Source organism: Girardinichthys multiradiatus, chromosome 2, assembly GCF_021462225.1.
Source record: "Girardinichthys multiradiatus isolate DD_20200921_A chromosome 2, DD_fGirMul_XY1, whole genome shotgun sequence".
Taxonomy (NCBI): Eukaryota; Metazoa; Chordata; class Actinopteri; order Cyprinodontiformes; family Goodeidae; genus Girardinichthys; species Girardinichthys multiradiatus.
In genome coordinates this window covers 38,187,609-38,208,779 of record NC_061795.1, presented here as the reverse complement: position 1 = coordinate 38,208,779, position 21,171 = coordinate 38,187,609, and the positions used below count along the sequence as shown (strand labels likewise).

The 21,171-nt window shown below is 40.6% G+C and overlaps 2 protein-coding genes across 3 annotated transcripts; one reads left to right on the top strand and one right to left on the bottom strand.

Annotated features, from left to right (window-relative positions):
* Positions 1-1,529: 1,529 nt before the first annotated feature.
* On the bottom strand, positions 1,530-16,254 carry slc15a5 (solute carrier family 15 member 5). Of its 2 annotated transcripts, none has more exons than XM_047388479.1 (9): positions 16,123-16,254; positions 9,614-9,836; positions 9,198-9,367; positions 3,871-4,091; positions 3,608-3,794; positions 3,258-3,446; positions 3,021-3,152; positions 1,878-1,986; positions 1,530-1,760 (listed from the first exon to the last, which is right to left on the bottom strand). In XM_047388479.1, the coding sequence occupies exons 2-9, from the start codon at positions 9,826-9,828 to the stop codon at positions 1,631-1,633; spliced, it is 1,353 nt and encodes a 450-aa protein (XP_047244435.1). In that variant the 5' UTR covers positions 9,829-9,836; positions 16,123-16,254; the 3' UTR covers positions 1,530-1,630. The 2 variants fall into 2 exon arrangements, with proteins under 2 accessions (XP_047244435.1, XP_047244430.1); XM_047388474.1 differs by lacking the exon at positions 16,123-16,254 and adding an exon at positions 11,032-12,818.
* On the top strand, positions 16,168-21,153 carry ccdc34 (coiled-coil domain containing 34). Its single transcript, XM_047388502.1, has 6 exons — positions 16,168-16,436; positions 16,515-16,659; positions 16,775-16,882; positions 20,084-20,242; positions 20,327-20,456; positions 20,604-21,153. The coding sequence occupies exons 1-6, from the start codon at positions 16,168-16,170 to the stop codon at positions 20,804-20,806; spliced, it is 1,014 nt and encodes a 337-aa protein (XP_047244458.1). The 3' UTR covers positions 20,807-21,153.
* Positions 21,154-21,171: the final 18 nt, after the last annotated feature.

Here is a 21,171-nt window from a genome sequence, read left to right as displayed (position 1 = left end):
GCCATTTTGACCCTGTTTTGGCCGTTTCTAACCCGCATATCTGAGCGAACTCCTCCTACAGCTTTTGACTTAGAGACTTGAAAATCACTCAGTATACTCTTAAGGGATTGGGGATCAAAAGTTATCAAAAGCTTTTTGATACATGAAAGCGTGTGGGCGTGGCCACGCCTCAAAATATGACTTCTTGCCATAAAACACTACATTGATATAGCTCCTACAAGGAAAGTCACAGACAAATGAAACCTTCTGGGATTGATCTGCCTCTAGGCCTCAACAATATTCACTGATCAGATGCTGACATCATCGAAGCCCCGCCCCTTGACAACAGAAAGTGTCCCGTTTTCCTTTACAGAATCAGTGTTTGATGTTCTTCACCTAATCAATGTGAAACTGTCCCAAGTAACAGATAACATGATGGTCTTAGACAGTCGCCAGTACTTACTGCTTTAGCTGGAGAGTGTGGCTATGATGGCGTGCCGTATTATGATGTCACGCCACGGCCATACGTTTGCCTCTAAATTACACATGCATTCACTCCAAACTGAATATTCTTGATCTTTGTCAGCCCCCAAACAGCTCTATTGGATTACATTTAAATCTGGATCAACAGCGCCCCCTAGGACACTTCAAGGGCTATATCTCCCTCATACATCATCGGATCCACTTGAAATGTAGTATACATGATCATGAGTTAATGATGGACATTTTGACACAGTCAATTGATGATGTCGTTTTAGCCCCACCCACAAACAAACAAGTGAGTGCAGCTTCCATCTGGAAGGTCAGATTTACTCGAAATTTTGAATGCTTTTTGCCAGACTGAAACTCTGCATGACCGAAGATAATATGACATGTTGCTCAAAGTGCCACCTACTGGCGACGTGTTTAAGTGACGCGGTGTCATCGTATGTGGCGTGTAGGAGGCGATGCCAGGCTCCTGCGATCGCTCAACAGCCCGAGTTGCGCTGAGGGGTGTGAGGGCCTTCAAAGCTGCTTGCAGGTTTCTAGTTTTCTTTGTATTAACTGGATTTTGCAGTGACAACATACAAGATGGTGTATAAATCTATGTTAATATATAAGAATAGAAATGTTTTACTAAAAATAGATAAAGAATATCTTCAGTGGTTATTGTGCTTCTTGTTTACTTCTTGCTTAAGACTTTGATTTTTGTTGCAGTTAGCTGATTGTTGCAAACATTTTGTATTAAAATAGCTGTTGTTAATTTGCTTGCTTTTTTCTTAGAGATTTTGTGTATGTCTAGATGTTCAGATTATTTCTAGTTTACAAAACCCTTACCTAATCTTTAATGTTTATTGTAATATCTTTACACCTTTGATGCACATTATAATCTCAATAAAAGATACCTTTGGATTAATATGCATTTATTTGTTGTAATATCTCTATATGTATGTTTTTTTAACCTCTTTGACTTTAACTGGCAATTCAACTCAAACTGTCTTTTTATAACACCTATATAATTAACATGGTCAATTTCAGTAAAAATCACACATTTTTAGAGACTTGAGCACTTGTATTTATAAATTTTACTTCACAATATATCATTTTATACATTATTGACACAGAAATATGCAGCGCCAGCGCCACTATCGGGTGATGTCAGTAAAGGCAGTCACAGAACAGAGTCAGTAGAGAGATGTTCTATGGTGTCGTAGAAGCGCAGTGTGGCATTATAATGAAGCAGCTTCTCAGACAGAGAGCTGCTGTTCAGTGGTTTACCCTGAACACTCAGGTCCATGTACCTAAACAGCAACAAGAAGAGACATTTAGAAGCACCCTAATTGGCTGTAATTTGCTTTTACATGAGTTAAAAGGATTAGAACTTCATTGCATCCTATTTTCTTGGGATAATACCATACCTGTATGATAATCTCCAGAACAGGAGAGTATTTATCGTCATCAGCAAGGCCAGAAGGAAGAAGAATCTCTCGAGATTCCCATCATGGAGAGAGTTTGGGTAGAAATTACCTGTTTTGGCAGTGAAACATTCTTGGGTCAACACCAGTTGTTGCCAGAAGAAGATGCAGCTGCCTCTTAAAATATTGGAACATCCTTAAAAAGTTCCTTTATTTCTTAAATTTTAAAAAGTAAAAGCATATCTGGATTAATTTCTCTAAGTGAAATATGTGCTCACTTTTCTTAATTTTGTCGATTGTGGTTTACAGGCAATAATTCTCAGAATATTACATTGCACCTATCAAAGCATGCATGGATTAATACATCAATGCAGCATGGCATGGAGGGAAACAGCCTGTGGCTCTGATGAGGTGTTAACAAAGCATATTATTTCATTTGCATCCTTGGTTCTGGTGTCTCTCATCTTCCTCTTGACAATACTCCATAGGTTCTCTATGGATTTAGGTCAGGGGAATTTGCTGCCAACCAAGAACAGTGATACCATGGTCATTACCTTTTACTATTTGATTGAGGACCAAGACCAGCAAATGGCATTGTTAGATTGCCATCACTGTCTGGAAACTTCACACTGGACCTAAAGCAACTTGGATTGTGTGTCTCTCCACTCTTCTTCCAGATCATTGGACTTTGATGTTCCCAATTAAATACAAGATTTACTTTCTTCTTCACATTAATCCCTGAAAATATTAGGGATAACTTTGTATTGTTTTTTTTTTTTTCCTTTCACACAACTTTCCTTTAATAAGCTTGTATACAGCAGTCTGAACAGCCACTTTCTGCAGCAGGGTTATTGACAGTCTACGGGATCTCTTTCGAGCTAGCCCTTTTCACGATCGTTAAGGCCATAAAATGACTTTAAGATAACATTTAAGTATTAAAAGTATTTTTTAATCTAACAGTTTTGAGTTTTTATTAGCTCTAAGCCATAACATAATCATCTACGTTAACTGTAAAATGTCACCCAGTGTAATGAATCTATATAAGTTTCACTTTCTAAATTGAATTACAAATGTTCTTTTACTTTTATGTGACATTCTAATTTATGAAGATACACATGTAACACATTGGTAGTTTTTCAATTCTACCTCTAGAGCAAAAATGCACCAGCTGAATGATGAAGGCACCAAGTAAACATCCCCCTCCGTAGGATAGAGTGAGAAAGTGCAGGGAGATCCCCCTGATGTGGCTTGGGATCAGCTGGAAGGATATGAGGGAACCTATAAAAAACAAGAGACCACTAAAGGTCTGTCTGACGATAGTCTTCTGATAAACTTGAAGTCTTCAAGGAAACTTAAAGACTTAAAAAGGGAATTTGTACTCACATGCAGGAGTGACGAGAGCCTCAGCTACACCAAGCAGGATGTACTGAGGGGCCAGCTGGAAACATGGCATGGATGACACATGCAGAACCTTCCCAGACAGGGTCTGCTCTACCAGTGGGTAGGCCTTCCTGTGTAGCTCCAAAAAACCAGCCACCAGGAGAGACACAGCAGCACATGTATGGCCCAAAGCTGGAAGGGAAGGACGGACAGGGCGGATCAATGGAAAAAGAGGGCCGCAGATGGAAGATGTGGTTTCAAAATGAGCAATGTGAGAAAAATGTACAAATATTTGTAGTGAGGTTCTGTTAGAGGTATAGTTTACTTGGAGTGTGTGGCAGTGGCACTCTTACTTATGACCCTTGCAGGTGCCAGTGGAGTTTTCTCAATGGAGAGGAAGAAGGTTGTCACAAACTCTATCAGGGGGGCTAAGAGCAGGAGAGGTAGGATGCTCATGACATTCATGGCACCAATTGGCAGCAGAAGGTCACCGAGGTGGAGGTTTGAGTTCATGGTCTGTATGTAGTAACCTGAGGGAATCTGTGGAAAAATATCTCGTCAACGTCTTTGCATTTTATGAAACATCAAAGCTTGAAATGTGCCCATCATGACGTGCCTGTGTGATGCAGACTCTGTACAGCAGCTGAAGCCCATAGAGAGGAAAGAGCTTCGTCAAGACTTTGACATTTTCCACATGGGTCTCGCTGTACCGCCCACCGTTGTTCTCCTTGGCCCGGTCCAGCCAGGACACCACATCTCCACTCAGGTGACGATGCCGGAGGCAGCACATTTTGAAAGAGTTCAGAAAAACTCCCAGTGTGGTCAATAAAGATCCACCTGAAACCAGTCCCAACAGGAAGCAAGGCTAACTTGTAAACATTTTGTGTTTCATTTGTTCTCGCATGTGCTCTTTTAGACCTTCTCGATTTTACATCACCCTCCACATTTATTGGGACCCAAATTCAATTTCAGCAGTCACAGAATTTAACTCTGAATTTTTATTATTATTTATTTTTAATTCAATTCAGTTTTATTTATATAGCGCCAATTTGACAGTGCTGTTGCAGAGTTTCAGACATACCATATGGAGCAGATGGTTGCCTTCATCTGCACATGTAGGCAATCAAAGTTAATCACGTAATTAGGATATCTCAAGACACTATCCTAATTGTGTGATAAACTTTATTTTTCCATCAAAGTAGGGAAGCCACATTGATGTTATAGTAACCTTTGTTTTTAAGACCTTCAGCAGCATTCCCAAGCAGCTAGACATAAAGCATCACCCCAGGGCAGCAAGACACAGGAGCAGCAGCCCCCAGGCCAAAAAGCCACAGAGCGACATGCAGGGCACCAAGTCCCCCTGACCCAGCCACACCACCACCCTCAGCAGCACAGGGGATGCCTGGGAGCCCGTCCCCTCCAGCGGCCCAGGGCTGGCACCAACCTCCAGCACCAAGACCGGCCAGCAACAAGCAGCCCCCAACACATCGGGCAGGCACCAGCTCACTACAGCAGTCGGTATCCAGAGGGACAAAGGTAGGAGGGCCACATTCTATTTCACCCTGGGGGGGGGCAATCCCTGATAAGTCTAGAGGGAGGGATACCCATTAGAGCCCAGCATATCCCTCAACCAGCCTAACACACCTCCGAGAGCCATTGGCCATCAGAAGTGGGCCCACCACTCCAGGACGTAGCCCGAGTACCCACGCAGATAACACTCCACCAAGGTGGGCAGTCCCCTGCTGGGTCCCCCCATGGTGTCTTCAGAGACCCTCAAGCCACCCCGACACCCCCATTCCCCACCACACCAGCACAGGTTCCGTAGTGGGAGCTAGGGGACTAGCACAGTCCCCCATCCGTGGTGTTTGTTTGTTTGTCTGTGGTAATGTGAAGTGTTGTGCCAAATGCAGACGTGTATGTCTAAATGTTTTTCACTGCATGGTGCTCCCCCATGTCCATAAGGCCCATCATTCCACACCCCAAAACCATACTGCTGTGTGGTGTTGCATATGTAAGGGAAGTCAAGTCAAGTCAAGTTTATTTATAAAGCGCTTTTCAGCAACAAGGCACTCAAGGCGCTGTCCATATGGAAAAGAATTACAATGATACAGAAAATCAAACAACAGAGGTCATTAAAAATAAAATAAAGTAAAATAAAGAGAATAGAATGATGGATAAGAAAATGAAAGGAAAATTGGACTGAAAATGTAACTAATAATGTTTCGATGTCACAGTCAAAGGCCACTCTAAACAAATGCAACTTAGGGATTCGGCGCTTTTACAGTTTTCTGGCAGTTTATTCCAGATTAGTGGAGCATAAGAACTAAAAGCCGCTTCTCCATGTTTGGTTCTGGTTCTGGGTATGCAGAGTAGATTTGAGCCAGAAGACCTGAGAGGTCTGGGTGGTTGATACACTGACAACAAGTCTGTAATGTACTGTATTTTGGTGCTAAGCCATTCAGTGATTTATAGACTAACAGAAGTATTTTAAAGTCTATTCTCTGAGCTACAGGGAGCCAGTGTAGGGACTTTAGAACCAGGGTGATGTGCTCCACTTTCTTAGTTCTAGTGAGGACGCGGGCAGCAGCGTTCTGGATCAACTGCAGCTGTCTGATCGACTTTTTAGGCAGACCTGTGAAGACACCGTTGCAGTAATCAGTTCTACTCAAGATGAACGCATGAATTCGTTTTTCAAGGTCCTGCTGAGACATTAGTCCTTTAATCCTGGAGATGTTCTTTAGGTGATAGAAGGCCGACCTTGTTACTTACTTTATGTGCCTCTGAAGGTTCAGGTCTGAGACCATCACTACACCCAGGTTTCAAGCCTGACTGGTGGTTTCTAGCTGTATTAACTGAAGCTGTGTGCTAACTTTTAAACGCTCTTCCTTTGGTCCAAAGATTATTACTTCAGTTTTGTTTTGATTCAGCTGAAAAAAATTTAGGCCCATCCATGCATTGATTTCTTCTAAGCATTTACCCAGCGCTTGAATGGGTTCATGGTCACCTGGTGACATCGTAACGTATAGCTGTGTGTCGTCTGCATAGTTATGATAACTTACGTTGTTGTTTATTAAAATCTGAGTTAGGGGGAGCATGTAGATATTGAATAGAAGGGGCCCTAAGATGGACCCATGGGGAACACCACATGTGATGTTTTGCTCTCTGATGTAAAGTTACCTACTGACACAAAAAAGTCCCTGTCCTTCAAGTAGGATTTAAACCAATTGAGTGCTGAACCAGAAAGGCCGACCCAGTTTTCCAGGTGCGCTAATAAAATGGAGTGATCAACAGTGTCGAATGCTGCACTAAGGTCCAATAATACCAGCACTGTGATTCTTCCACAGTCTGCATTTATACGGATGTCATTGAACACCTTGACAAGAGCAGTCTCTGTACTGTGGTGAGCATGAAGCCTGACTGCAAGACATCGAAGCGGTTGGTCATTGTTAGGAAGTTGTTTAACTGTTGAAACACAGCTTTTTCAATAATCTTACTGATGAAGGGGAGGTTTGATATAGGCCTGTAGTTCTGTAGTAGCAGCTTGTCCAAGTTGGTCTTTTTCAATAGAGGTTTGATAATTGCTGTTTTCAGGGCCTGGGGGAAAACACCTGACAAAAGGTACGTGTTTATTATTTGTGTTAAATCAGATGTTATTACAGGCAAAGCTTTCTTAAGGAAAACTGTGGATAAAAGATCGAGACAGCAGGAAGAAGAGCTTAGTTGCTGTACGATTTCTTCTAAGTTTTTGTAGTTTATTTGGTGAAATTAGGAAAATCAGTTCTAGTTGGAGACAACATTGGTACTGGAGTTGATGTGGATGTGCTGACTGCCCCTCTGATCTTTTGGGTTTTTTCAGTGAAGAAGTTAGCAAATTCATTGCAGGCCCTGATAGAGTGGAGTTCAGATGCTACAGTTACAGGAAGGTTTGTTAACCTGTCGACCGTGACAAATAATGCACAAGCATTGTTAATGTTTTTGCTGATCATCTCAGAAAAGAAAGATTCCCTTGCATTTTTCAGTTGTAGGTTATATCTGTATAGTCTCTCTTCATAGATAATATAGTGAACCTGGAGTCCAGTCTTTCGCTCATTTCTGATAGAGTTACCACTGGGACCCAGACTGTATCACAGAGAAGTGATTTGAAGGTCCTGATTAGGAGGAGATAGATTAGGAGGTGGTGGGGCTCTGCGGCATTTGGAAGATGTTTATTCAGTAGCAGGGCCTCGGCCACGAGGGGTGTTGAATGGAGAAGATGTCAGAGACATTTGGGTCCCGATTTTAAGAGTTCCTTTCATGTTATCAGAATCCAGTAAAGCAAAAAGCGGGCTCAGTGGGGAGATGGGAGAGTTCTGTGCGGTCTGGGGTGAGGGGGGTTTACCGGGGTGTCGGTCTGGGTCTGGGTTTGGGGGGATGGGGGTATAATGGGGGGGTCCACTTCTCCAGAGGATTATGATGGAGAAACCATCTTGCTTGAAGAGTTGTCTTTTTTCCAAAAAAATATTAAAGTTGTTGATGAAGTTCACAGGTGTAGTAGCACATGTTTTTTTCAACCACTTATTAATCATCAGAAGTCTAGAAAAAATCTTATCTCCACAGAAAATCGGTGCAAAGGGTCCGCTGAGAAACACCTTGATATTGAGACCTCCAACAATATTCAGAGGACGAGTGAAATCTTCCTTCAGTCCTTCTGATTTTTTCTTAGCTACGTCATCCATGGCTCCACAGTGTATAATAAGGTTTTTTAGAGACGGCCGCTTTTCTGTGATTGCAAGAATATTCTCTGAGATATCAGACACTACGTTACTGGTACCAATCATAACTTCTGTGTTTTTCTTGTTGCAGAAATTTTTAATTCCATCCACAGCTGTGTTGCCCACTATTAGGGTTCTTGGTCCGGTGGGGTACTTTTCTCTGGCAATTTAGGAGAAGACTGTTTAGAATGAAGGTTGTTCACAAACCTTTTATTGATCTCAGAAGATGGATCATTTTCCTGGTTTTCATTCTGTAGTGGAGCAAATCAGTTTTGGAGGAGAACTCCAGCTGTCTCACTCCTATCAGTTGTTGTGACAGCAGCTCACTGTTGAAGTCTCCTTTTCCCAGGCGAAACGGGGACATTTCTCTGTAATTCTGGCCAGTCTAATTCATTTAATTGCTGAGATCTTCCAGTGAGTTGTCCACTTTGATTTTTTGGGCATGTGCCTAAAACATGCCAGGGGGTTATCCGGTAGGTTTATTCTCAGTGTTCTGATTGCCGGCTGAGTTGTTGAGCTGGCTGTCACTGTTTGGGATCACAGGCAGAGTTGAATCATCGCTGTACCCCATATTCACCTCCACATTCACTTCTAGTCGATGGATTTTCATCTCCAAAACAGCCAATTTCTGTAAAAGTTTGTCAAAGTCCTCTGTGGTGAAAGGAGGCATTTTGTTCTGATTAGCTGGTGTCAACTTGTCCTTCTTTCGAGTTCGATTATAAAAACATCAAAATTCTTTAGAAAAAAAATAAAAATAACAATAATCCTTGGGAGTCGCTGGTTAGAAGTAGTTTTAGTCCAATATTTCCATAATTTTGGCTAAGAGATAAAAAGTTAGGAGTAAAAGAATGCAAGCAAGCAAGGAGCTTAGGAGAAAAGCAGAAATGTGTGGGGGGTACCCACTGTTTCCCACCAGCTTCCACAACAGCCCAGCACTGACCAAGGCCAGGGACACCCCCTCCCCCCCCCCACCCCCACACAAACTCTACTTACCCTAAAAAGTAAAGTATGAATTTAAAAAATGTTTCAGATACATTTATTGAGATACAACCCTGTGACTGTGTCAATGTTTGTTAACACACTCACTAAATAAAACTGCTCAATTTAAAGTTTGAATTTCTCCAGAATGTATAGATTGTCAGATAATGGTACCGTAATAAAAATGAATTTATTTTAAGTTTTCTACAAGTACCTCTCGTGGGTTTGTAGGTGAGTTTGCTCCGCATCATGTGGATGGCAATGAGAGCCAGCAGCACAGAGGTGAAAGGGATGAGGAAGCCCAGATTTTGGGCCACGGACTGCTGGATGTAAGCGATGCCCAAAAACACCACAGTGGAATTTAGATTCACCAACCAGTAGAACCTAAACAAAATGACAAACAATGTTAAAGCAATAATTTAACTCAGTTGCTCCAACAAACTGAGAAGTCGCAAAAAAATTATTTCATTTTACTACAAGCATGTGCTAATAGAACTGACATTTTGACAACGGTTTTCACTGTAAGACATTTTAAATGACAAGTCAGTTAAACAATGGTAAGAAATGTATGTTTTTGCTTGGCATTTAAAATCACATCAGTGTTTGGATCCAGAAAACCACCTCACCCACCAGTTGAAGAACGACAGGAGCTGGTGCTGGTTATAGCTCTGCAGACTGTAGGCTCCCATCGGACAGAGGATGGCCCTGATCCCACCGATGCCGAGCACGGCAGCCAGCAGGCCCAAATAAAACAAGACCTGCTGCTCCATGGGGTCCAGCTTGTGGGTCATGTGATGAGTGTCAATGTAGAAATCTTCAAATGGAAACGCAACAACTGGCAGCATGGCTGTGCCTAGGGTAGACCACAATTTCAGCGCTGTGCAAAAACCTTATGTCATCTCTTTGTCATCTCTTTATACTTGCTTTCAAAGAAAGAGACTTTTTAATAATTGTTATTGTGGTATTTATTAATAGCTGTTCAGTCTTTCTCAAGATCTTTAACAGTTTTCTTCTCTTTGAGCATTGGCTGCTTTTTCATGTATCTAAGAAGTTAAGGAGGAGTATTTGTTGTTAGTTATTGAAAATAACTGATCTTTGAGTCATTCAGATATTAAAAGGCTCAAAAACCCAAGGGATGAACCAATGTGGTGTGAAGAGAAAACAGTATATTTGCTACTAGCAGTCAGTTACAAAGACTATTTTTTTCTAATTTCTTTATTTAAATCTGTATTTAACATACCAAAGATGATGGAATTCAAAAACAGCACATTTTAAGACTGTTGGCATCCCTGGTAAAGATGTGTACAAAGAGTTAAAATTAATTCCCATTTTATGCTGTAACGTAAAATCATACAAAACAAGAAAAATCCAGCCTTTAATTTAAGTACATTCATTCAGTTGGAATATAAACAAACTGCAAGAAATAACTGTTTTAAATCACTGGTGTCACAATTATCTGCAATTCCTACATAATAATACACCTGAAGAACTTTGTTTTTCAGCTATCACCTAAACTTGCCCTGATTTACATTGAAACAATAACCTAAAAATTTAAAACAACTGGAACCTGACAAAAAAGGCTGGACTGGAAGTTTTTTATGGAATTTGAAATTTTGTTTAGAAAAAATTCCACAACCGGCATGCTGCTAGGATCGATACAAGGACTTTACCATAAAGGTGTGAAAAAACAGCCAGTCTTAAGAAAATCTGTCAGAGACCTTCAGATTGCCTGGAAAACTTTTAATTGAGACATTAAAAGATTTTTCATATGTGTGTCTTACTTGAACTAAAGTATAACAATTAGGAGTTATTTAAATATTTGCCTGCAAAAATTAGGGTAAAGGAAGTGTTAAAGAAGAACTTACCAAAATTGTTTGTTTTTTTTTGCATTCAAATAAATCTAATTTTGTAAAGGCAGAAAAACAATTAACTGAAGTGTCATGGTTTTAAAATGTTACCAGAAATTAGGATGTAAAATACTAAAGCAACAATAAAAGCAACGCTGCATTTTAAATATCATCTTATCAACAGCTCTCCCTCTCTCTTACCAAAGAAATGAAGAAATGCACACAAGTAAAGGACCTTAGTCCTTCCTAAGCAGGTTTCTGCAAACCACCCAACCAGAACTGGGGTCAGGGTGCTGGTTCCTATGAAGCACAGGTTGACAGTTGCAGCCAGATAGTTGTCATAGCCCAGCTTCACGGTGCAGAACAGAATCATGTTACATACAATCCCAAAGAATGTAAACCTCTCACACAACTCCACAAGCAGAACACAAATGACAACTTGGAGCTTCTTGCGAGACTTCTTCCGTGGTCTCTGGTCCAGAAGAGGAGTCTGGAAACCCCCCCTGCCGTTCAGCACTGTTTTCAATTCTCCTGCCGCCATTGCAACAGCATTGGGAGGTAAATCTTTTGCTGCTTCGTTAGGTTAGAAATGGCAGTACTGCTCCAGCTCATGCTTAATGAGAACTCATCTTCTTGTGAAGCACAAACATCAGGGAGCAGAACTGGAATTCTGCAACCTGGTGCGACTTCTGAGCTTAAATACAGACAGATCAGACACATTCTGTCTGTGTTTGTGGCTGCTTTTCCTGTGTTCTCATATTACTCAGAACTGTGGTCACCTTACAGGAATCTGACACATTGTGCAAAATTAGAAAAGATCTCCAAAATATTTTTAGACTCTCTAAAAAGCAAAAACAAAAACAAAAACTCAGTCAGTTTCAAACCACTGTCTTCAACTTATTTACTACAAATTTGTTGAAAATTTGTAATAATCTGGTTCCCTATGCCCATCATTTTCCATGATTTGCGAATAACCTGTTAGAATGAAGTAAAATACGCAGATAATACAAGTATTAAAATGTGTAATATCTGTTGTAAAAATCTTTTTTTCAAATGACTTTAAAACAAACTTCATAACAGAGCTTAAAACTTCAAAACACTTTTCATGCTGTTAATGATCTGTAAACTGAATGCCACACCCATTTCTTTATTAGGTTTTTTTTTTTTTCCCTTAGGTCACATAAAAGATTATTCCCTCAATTTGTTTTGTCATCTAGCTGCACATTGCTCATAACTAATGTTAAACTTTAACCTTTTAAAGATAATGAAGCACTCTTGGTTATTGTTTGCAATGCTTGCAGTCACTTTTTTAAAATCAGCTCCCTTTAGCAAAGAGATTAAGCAGCAACAAAGATAAAATACAACAAATAATACACCTATGCTGCACGTCGTTGCAAACTCGCTCCAAATGTCACACCTCCCAGTAAAACTGGCCCTCAATAAGTAAGCTCATTTAGAGTCGCCTGCTGGTAATTAGACTCATAACGTTAGACTGGACTGAGACAGAGTGCAGCTTGGCTACAATGAGATCAATGTTATGAGACAAACGTTTTATCCCAATAAACCGATGAGTCTGAGGAAAAAAAGAAGGATTGCCCTGGCAGGCACAGATCAGAAAAACAGATGACGTGTGACTATTGTGTTTAAAAAGTCCCTTTTTGCTTTAAACCAATCAGAATAGTAATTGATCTAAACAGAAACTATTCACCTGTATACTGGTCCATAAAAAATGGTATGTAAAAGTAAATAAGACAGGGAGTCTTAGGGCAAATGAAAAGAGTCAAAAGACGTTTGAAGGTCCAGTGCGTCAACATGCAAGCAATCCCTGTTAATATAATTTAGGTATTAACACATTGAGACTTGCATTTTGAATGAGGTCTGTTTTCTCAGTCCATATGTGAACATAAAACAAATTGATAATCTATGGCAAGATACATAAACAAAAGGCACAACTCAAACACAGGGAAAAATGTTTTCTTTGTACAGGTCCTTCTCAAAATATTAGCATATTGTGATAAAGTTCATTATTTTCCATAATGTAATGATGAAAATTTAACATTCATATATTTTAAATTCATTGCACACTAACTGAAATATTTCAGGTCTTTTATTGTCTTAATACGGATGATTGTGGCATACAGCTCATGAAAACCCAAAATTCCTATCTCACAAAATTAGCATATTTCATCCGACCAATTAAAGAAAAGTGTTTTTAATACAAAAAACGTCAACCTTCAAATAATCATGTACAGTTATGCACTCAATACTTGGTCGGGAATCCTTTGGCAGAAATGACTGCTTCAATGCGGCGTGGCATGGAGGCAATCAGCCTGTGGCACTGCTGAGGTCTTATGGAGGCCCAGGATGCTACGATAGCGGCCTTTAGCTCATCCAGAGTGTTGGGTCTTGAGTCTCTCAACGTTCTCTTCACAATATCCCACAGATTCTCTATGGGGTTCAGGTCAGGAGAGTTGGCAGGCCAATTGAGCACAGTGATACCATGGCCAGTAAACCATTTACCAGTGGTTTTGGCACTGTGAGCAGGTGCCAGGTCGTGCTGAAAAATGAAATCTTCATCTCCATAAAGCTTTTCAGCAGATGGAAGCATGAACTGCTCCAAAATCTCCTGATAGCTAGCTGCATTGACCCTGCCCTTGATAAAACACAGTGGACCAACACCAGCAGCTGACACGGCACCCCAGACCATCACTGACTGTGGGTACTTGGCACTGGACTTCTGGCATTTTGGCATTTCCTTCTCCCCAGCCTTCCTCCAGACTCTGGCACCTTGATTTCCGAATGACATGCAGAATTTGCTTTCATCCGAAAAAAGTACTTTGGACCACTGAGCAACAGTCCAGTGCTGCTTCTCCGTAGCCCAGGTCAGGAGAATGCGGCACCTGTAGCCCATTTCCTGCACACGCCTGTGCATGGTGGCTCTGGATGTTTCTACTCCAGACTCAGTCCACTGCTTCCGCAGGTCCCCCAAGGTCTGGAATTTGCCCTTCTCCACAATCTTCCTCAGGGTCCGGTCACCTCTTCTCGTTGTGCAGCGTTTTCTGCCACAGTTTTTCCTTCCCACAGACTTCCCACTGAGGTGCCTTGATACAGCACTCTGGGAACAGCCTATTCGTTCAGAAATGTCTTTCTGTGTCTTACCCTCTTGCTTGAGGGTGTCAATTGTGGCCTTCTGGACAGCAGTCAGGTCGGCAGTCTTACCCATGATTGGGGTTTTGAGTGATGAACCAGGCTGGGAGTTTTAAAGGCCTCAGGAATCTTTTGCAGGTGTTTAAAGTTAACTCGTTGATTCAGATGATTAGGTTCATAGTTCGTTTAGAGACCCTTTTAATGATATGCTAATTTTGTGAGATAGGAATTTTGGGTTTTCATGAGCTGTATGCCAAAATCATCCGTATTAAGACAATAAAATACCTGAAATATTTCAGTTAGTGTGCAATGAATCTAAAATATATGAATGTTACATTTTTATCATGACATTATGGAAAATAATGAACTTTATCACAATATGCTAATATTTTGAGAAGGACCTGTATTTTATAAAAACCTATGGCCTGAGGCCCTTTGGTTTGCTTAAGACTGTGCAGTTGTAGGTTGATGATTTGCCGGCCCTGCCGTACAGTTACACATCTGGGATAGGGTGACCTCTCCTAACTCCTGCCAGTGGACGGTTCGTCTCCTGCTCCTCCAACCACAGAAGAGGCTCACCTATTTAACCCCAGATAACCTGTCAATGAGGGCGGCTGTGATTTAATCTGAACAGCTCGTCTCTTTGTTTGGGTGTCTTGTAAAAATGTTGACCTTGGCTTGTTAGCTAAGGTATGTTCAGAAGTTTCACCTTTTTGTTTAATTTGGTTAATGATTGAAAGCCTTTTTAATTTAGCTCCTTTGGTTATTCAAGCTTTAGTAAAGTTGTAACATAGCTTGGTAAGGTGCTTCTTAAACTTTAGTTGAATGTCTTATTTTCCCCACACTGTTGATGTGCTTTATTAGATGTTAAATTGGTAAACCACAATTGATTTTAGTTTGTACTGGTTCTAGTACCGTATTGTGTTCTCCTTTTTTTAAAGCCTAAAACAACTAAACAAATCACTTTTGATGTCTCAAACCACCAACAAGTGTTTTATTGTTACTTCCCTCCATCCCTTTTATAATGTCAATGATATAAAACATTTACCAAAGTAGTTGAAGAATTACCACAAAAAACACATTATTTAAAAATTATTTTGTAAATATATATACCATCCATATGCAACATTTATTTAGGGAAAACACGCTTTTGAAAGTTTTGTTCAAACAGTCTATATTTACAGTTTTTAGGCAAGGGAAAGATAATTTTCTTGTTATGGCATAGTACAGCCTCAGTAAACCGTTGCAGGTGTTTTGAGTTAACCAAATGATTAGTGTGTAACACCATGACTTTGCAATAATGAACTTATTTTCAAAAGTAAATGTTTTCCTCATACACTAAATTTCGGGGTTTTGTGTCTGTAAGGCATAATCATCAACATTACAAGAAAAAAGGGATTGAAATATTTAATTCAACATAACATGTGAGCTCCTCTTTCTGAAATGATTGATAAAAAAAATACTGAAATGTTTTTCATGATATTCTGATTAAAATTTTTTTTAGATGTACCTGCAATACTGCCACTGAACTAGATTGCTATTTTAAAAGAAGAATGCAAACTTTAGTCAGTTAGAAAACTAGCAAAACCTATCAAATAGGATAATTAATTTAATGTTTTGGAGGATTTCAAATTGTTGAACGAGATAATCATGTAACAAAACTCAATTATGAATGCAAAAAAGCTTTATTTTAAGTAGTTTCGTCTGTTTACAGGTAGTGATCTTCTCGCGCAACTAAAAGCAAAGCATTCGACGTCACTATGGTAACCCCTAGCGTCCACGAGAGCTTGGGGGGCGTGGTGTATCATGGGAAAAAGAAACTGTAGTTAAATTGGCTCCAGCTCACCTGGATAAAGAGAGCAGCACAGAAGAGACATATTCGAACTCTATTGCAAAGGTGAACAATTATTTTTTACAAGAATTTGCTTGTTACTTTAAAGTTATTCGCAATACCTTTTTGACCTTTAACGCCCACTCTAGAAATTACGCATGCTAATGCTAAAGTTAGCTGACTAGCTCAATGTTGCTAACTGTAAACAGATCAATAGCATTGCATGGAATAGATGGATATTGTGGGTCATTTCCAGTTCACATAATTAACGACTTACACACCAACTGCTGATTTAAAAAACGTGCAGATCAAACCTTTGTTCTGTCATTTGCGTGTTTAGCCGCAGACATCGGCTACTAATGTCTGAAAGAAGGATGTCCAAGTTTCCTGCCTCTGCATCCGAAGGCTTCAGCTCGACTCCCGTCAAGACCGACAAGGAGAAAAACTTCCACACAGTCCAAGGGTTGGATAACGGCGTTGTGTCTGACGATGAAGATACGTTTTCGCTGCTTTCCCCCATCTATCATGACAGCTTCGACAGCGATGAAGAAGACTTAGGGTTCATCGCAGCTCAGCAGACTTCACCCAGGCTCAGCGAGGACTCGAGACTCTGCGCATCACTACCTAGGTACCGCATTAACTCCAACTCACATTTGGTATTTTTGTTATTTTGGAGCTTATTTCCACCTATTTGTAACATTTATAGATCCGAGCTGCCCAGGACGCCTTTAAAACAGAAGGTCAGTGCAACTGTGCAGCCAGTAAGCTCACCTCCACTCAGTGCTTGGGAGATGTGGCTGCTGAGCAAAGCTAAAGAGGATCGTTTTAGGCTGGAGAAGAAAGCAGAAGAGGCAAGAGGATGTTTCTGTTAATGTTGATTCACAAGTTAAAAGTAACACACTTCTACTCAGTCTGCTATTCATCAAGTTGTTTCACAGGACCACTGCTTAATGTCTCTTAATGCAGGGACGCTTACTCAGAGAAAAAGAAGAACAACAGGAAAGGGAACAGGAGCAGAAGAAGGTTGTTATAGAAGAAAAGATCCATGAGTGGTTAAAAGTTAAAAGAGAAAAAGTAAGTAAAAACTGGCTTAAATGCTATGCTTTTAATATGACCAGATTGTGAGTACTGAGAGTATGGAATAATAGGGCATTTGATTAGATTGACCATTTTTACAGTGAACATATGATTTAAATTTGATAAAAGATTTTTTAATGTCTGAATATGCATGGAAAATAAATACAAATATTAATATGAAATGTTTGGTGTTTCTAGGCTTCATTCCATACACAATTGTTCAATTGCATCCATCCATCCACTTTTTATTTGTATAGCGCCAATTCACAACACATGTCGTCTCAAGGCACTTCACAAAGGGTTTGGAATGGTATAGGGTTGTTGGGGAGGTTAGATTAAACTACTGCGTGTTAGAGTTTGGCCATTTTAGAATGGGCTATGTGTAGGGGTACTAAGTAAGATAATAAACTGATAAAGTTTTTCCATCTAGAGACCACTGATGGCCATTGTTGTACTAAAAACCACAAGGATTGGGGGTACCTCTCTCTGTCAGACTGATTATAACCATTGGAAAAGAGAAGGGGTCGTACAGGTAGCAGAAATGGAGGGTGTGTTTGCACCTCAACCATAACTGAGCCAGTTTAGGCTAAACCTGACTCCCCCTTACTCCATCGAACAGGGAGGGTGAAAGGCAGAGGTAAAAATAATTGGAGAGTGTTGTTTCCTGTTGCACTGTGTGAAAGGTGGGTAACTTTAAAATGAGCTAAGCCAGTTCAATCGAATCATATAGATTTCAAGTCAGGCACATGCATTCTAATTAATCCTAACCATTGAACAGTGCAGTCAGATTCAGTTATTTATTCAAATTGGATAAAAAGTTTTTCTATCTAAGGAAACCCAGCAGATTGCATCCAGTCAGTGACTTGCAGCATTCCCTCCTTCCAGATGAGCATGTAGAGACAGTGGACAGTCACTGGCGTTGACTTTGCAGCAATCCCTCATACTGAGCATGCATGTAGCGACAGTGGTGAGAAAAAACTCCCTTTTAACAGGAAGAAACCTCCAGCAGAACCAGGCTCAGTGTGAGCGGCCATCTGCCACGACCGACTGGGGGTTAGAGAGAACAGAGCAGAGAAGGAAAAAGAACACAGAAGCACTGATCCAGGAGTCCTTTCTATGGGAAGGAAAAGTAAATGTTAATGGATGTAGCTCCTTTAGTCGTTTCATATAGAAAGAAAGAACAGATAAACTTTGAGCCAGTTTTCAAGGTTAGAGTCTGAAAGAGAGAACATATAATTAGTTACAGTAAAAGCTCAGTCAATTGCTATATCTAGGAGAGAGAAAGAGTTAAACACTGAAAGACAGGGCCATGTAGATCATCGGTAGAAGGTGAGCATTAAGTTGTTGCCAGCAGAAGCTTGGACAATGCCCCGCTCCATGAATGTGTCACAGGTAGACACAGAGTCAGGCCAGGTGTAGCTTCTAGGAAGAGAAAAGAGAGAGAACAAAGTTAAAAGCTGAAATAACAGCAAATAATGCAGAATTGGAGAGTAGTGTGAGAATGTAGCGAAGAGGGTGAAAGTGGTCATTATGTCCTCCAGCAGCCTAAGCCTATAGCAGCATAACTATAGAGATAGCTCAGGATAACTTATGCCACTCTAACTACAGGGGTTGGACAATGAAACTGAAACACCTGTCATGGGTGACATACCAGAGTTCAAAAGAGGACAAATTGTTGGTGCACGTCTTGCTGGCGCATCTGTGACCAAGACAGCAAGTCTTTGTGATGTATCAAGAGCCACGGTATCCAGGGTAATGTCAGCATATCACCAAGAAGGACGAACCACATCCAACAGGATTAACTGTGGACGCAAGAGGAAGCTGTCTGAAAGGGATGTTCTGGTGCTAACCCGGATTGTATCCAAAAAACATAAAACCACGGCTGCCCAAATCACGGCAGAATTAAATGTGCACCTCAACTCTCCTGTTTCCACCAGAACTGTCCGTCGGGAGCTCCACAGGGTCAATATACACGGCCGGGCTGCTATAGCCAAACCTTTGGTCACTCATGCCAATGCCAAACGTCGGTTTCAATGGTGCAAGGAGCACAAATCTTGGGCTGTGGACAATGTGAAACATGTATTGTTCTCTGATGAGTCCACCTTTACTGTTTTCCCCACATCCGGGAGAGTTACGGTGTGGAGAAGCCCCAAAGAAGCGTACCACCCAGACTGTTGCATGCCCAGAGTGAAGCATGGGGGTGGATCAGTGATGGTTTGGGCTGCCATATCATGGCATTCCCTTGGCCCAATACTTGTGCTAGATGGGCACGTCACTGCCAAGGACTACAGAACCATTCTTGAGGACCATGTGCATCCAATGATTCAAACATTGTATCCTGAAGGTGGTGCCGTGTATCAGGATGACAATGCACCAATACACACAGCAAGACTGGTGAAAGATTGGTTTGATGAACATGAAAGTGAAGTTGAACATCTCCCATGGCCTGCACAGTCACCAGATCTAAATATTATTGAGCCACTTTGGGGTGTTTTGGAGGAGCGGGTCAGGAAACGTTTTCCTCCACCAGTATCACGTAGTGACCTGGCCACTATCCTGCAAGAAGAATGGCTTAAAATCCCTCTGACCACTGTGCAGGACTTGAATATGTCATTCCCAAGACGAATTGACGCTGTCTTGGCCGCAAAAGGAGGTCCTACACCATACTAATAAATTATTGTGGTCTAAAACCAGGTGTTTCAGTTTCATTGTCCAACCCCTGTATAAGCTTAATCAAAAAGGAAAGTTTTAAGCCTAGCCTTAAAAGTAGACAGGGTGTCTGCCTCACGGACTAAAACTGGGAGCTGGTTCCACAGGAGAGGAGCCTGATAACTAAATGATCTGCCTCCCATTCTACTTCTAGAGACTCTTGGAACCACCAGTATCCATTCATCCATTCATTCATCCATCTTTCTGGCTTTCTATCAATCCATCCATCTTTCCGTTCATCACCAACCATCCTATTATTTGTCCATCCATCTGTTTGTCCATTTTACATTTAAAGCCAGAAACCTTTAGAAGCTTGTTGTGTACCTTTTGTATTTATCATTTAAAAAATGGCCCGAAAAAGGACCAACATCTCTAGAAATTCAAGTCTGGAAAAGTATAGAATTGTGATATGAAGCTGTGTAAAAAAAAACCAAAAAAAAAACCTGAAGAATTAGATTTTTTCTTTTTATATATCCTTGTTGTCATAAGGAAAGGCATGAGCAATTGATAAAACTGAGAAAAGAAGAGGAGGAGATGCAGAGACAACAGGAAAAACAAACGGAGATTGAACGGAAAGCCCAGCAAAAATACAATGACTGGCTGCAAAAGAAGAACCAAGAAAAACTTGAAAAGGAAAAGAAGGAGAAGGTCACATTTATTTTTTTTTGGCTTTGTTTTTTTTTTCAAAAACCTTTAAGAAAGGATAGTAAAGGTTTTTTTTTTATTGAACAGATGGAAGCTGTCCTGAAGGAGGAGCAGGACAGAGAGCGTCGCAGGAAGGCAGAGGAGAAATTTAAGGAGTGGCTGACGAAAGCCAATGAGAAAACCAGAGCAAGTCCCAAAACACATTCATACCCTACAAGTAAGGTTATTTAAGTCATCGAACTAAAAAGTGTTGATTTATCTAATATATGTGCAGTAACATTAATATTAACCGTGAGCTAGATAGGCTTCATTCTACTTAATGATGCATGTCATGTAATAATTGAAATGGATGGTTTTTACTCAGGTCCCTATGACAGATCGTATCCAGCACCCAGCTTCTGCAATCCCATCCCCTGGAAGCCAATTCACGTGCCTCTTCCAGAAACATCTCCAAAAAAGACATCTGTCAGGAAACCTCAAAAGCAGAAAAAGACTCAGCAGAGTTCATGCACTGCTTTTAGACAGAGAGACACTGCAAGTGCAGCACATTTTCTTTACAGAAGATGACACAAACAGTGGTGATGCAGAGAGCTTAGACACAGCTCCATGACTCACGTAATCCAGCACAGCTGTTTGAATGAAACTCTGCTGAGTCATGGAAGTACTTGTGTTCTTGAAGATAGTTCAGGACATGTTGCTGTGTTTACTATGTTCTAATGCGTTCACTTAGTTTAAAGCAAATTTAATTGTTTTTTTAAATTAAGTTCACTGAGATTTAAAAAAAAAGTTTGATTTGTTTTGATACCTTTTTTCTTATAAATAGTGTCTAAACATTTACCATTTTGCCATGTCTTTTTCTAATACTCTGTAAAGGGATCTGTTCATTCTGTTTGAAGAAAAATAAGTATGATTAACTGCTGACTCTTGTCTCA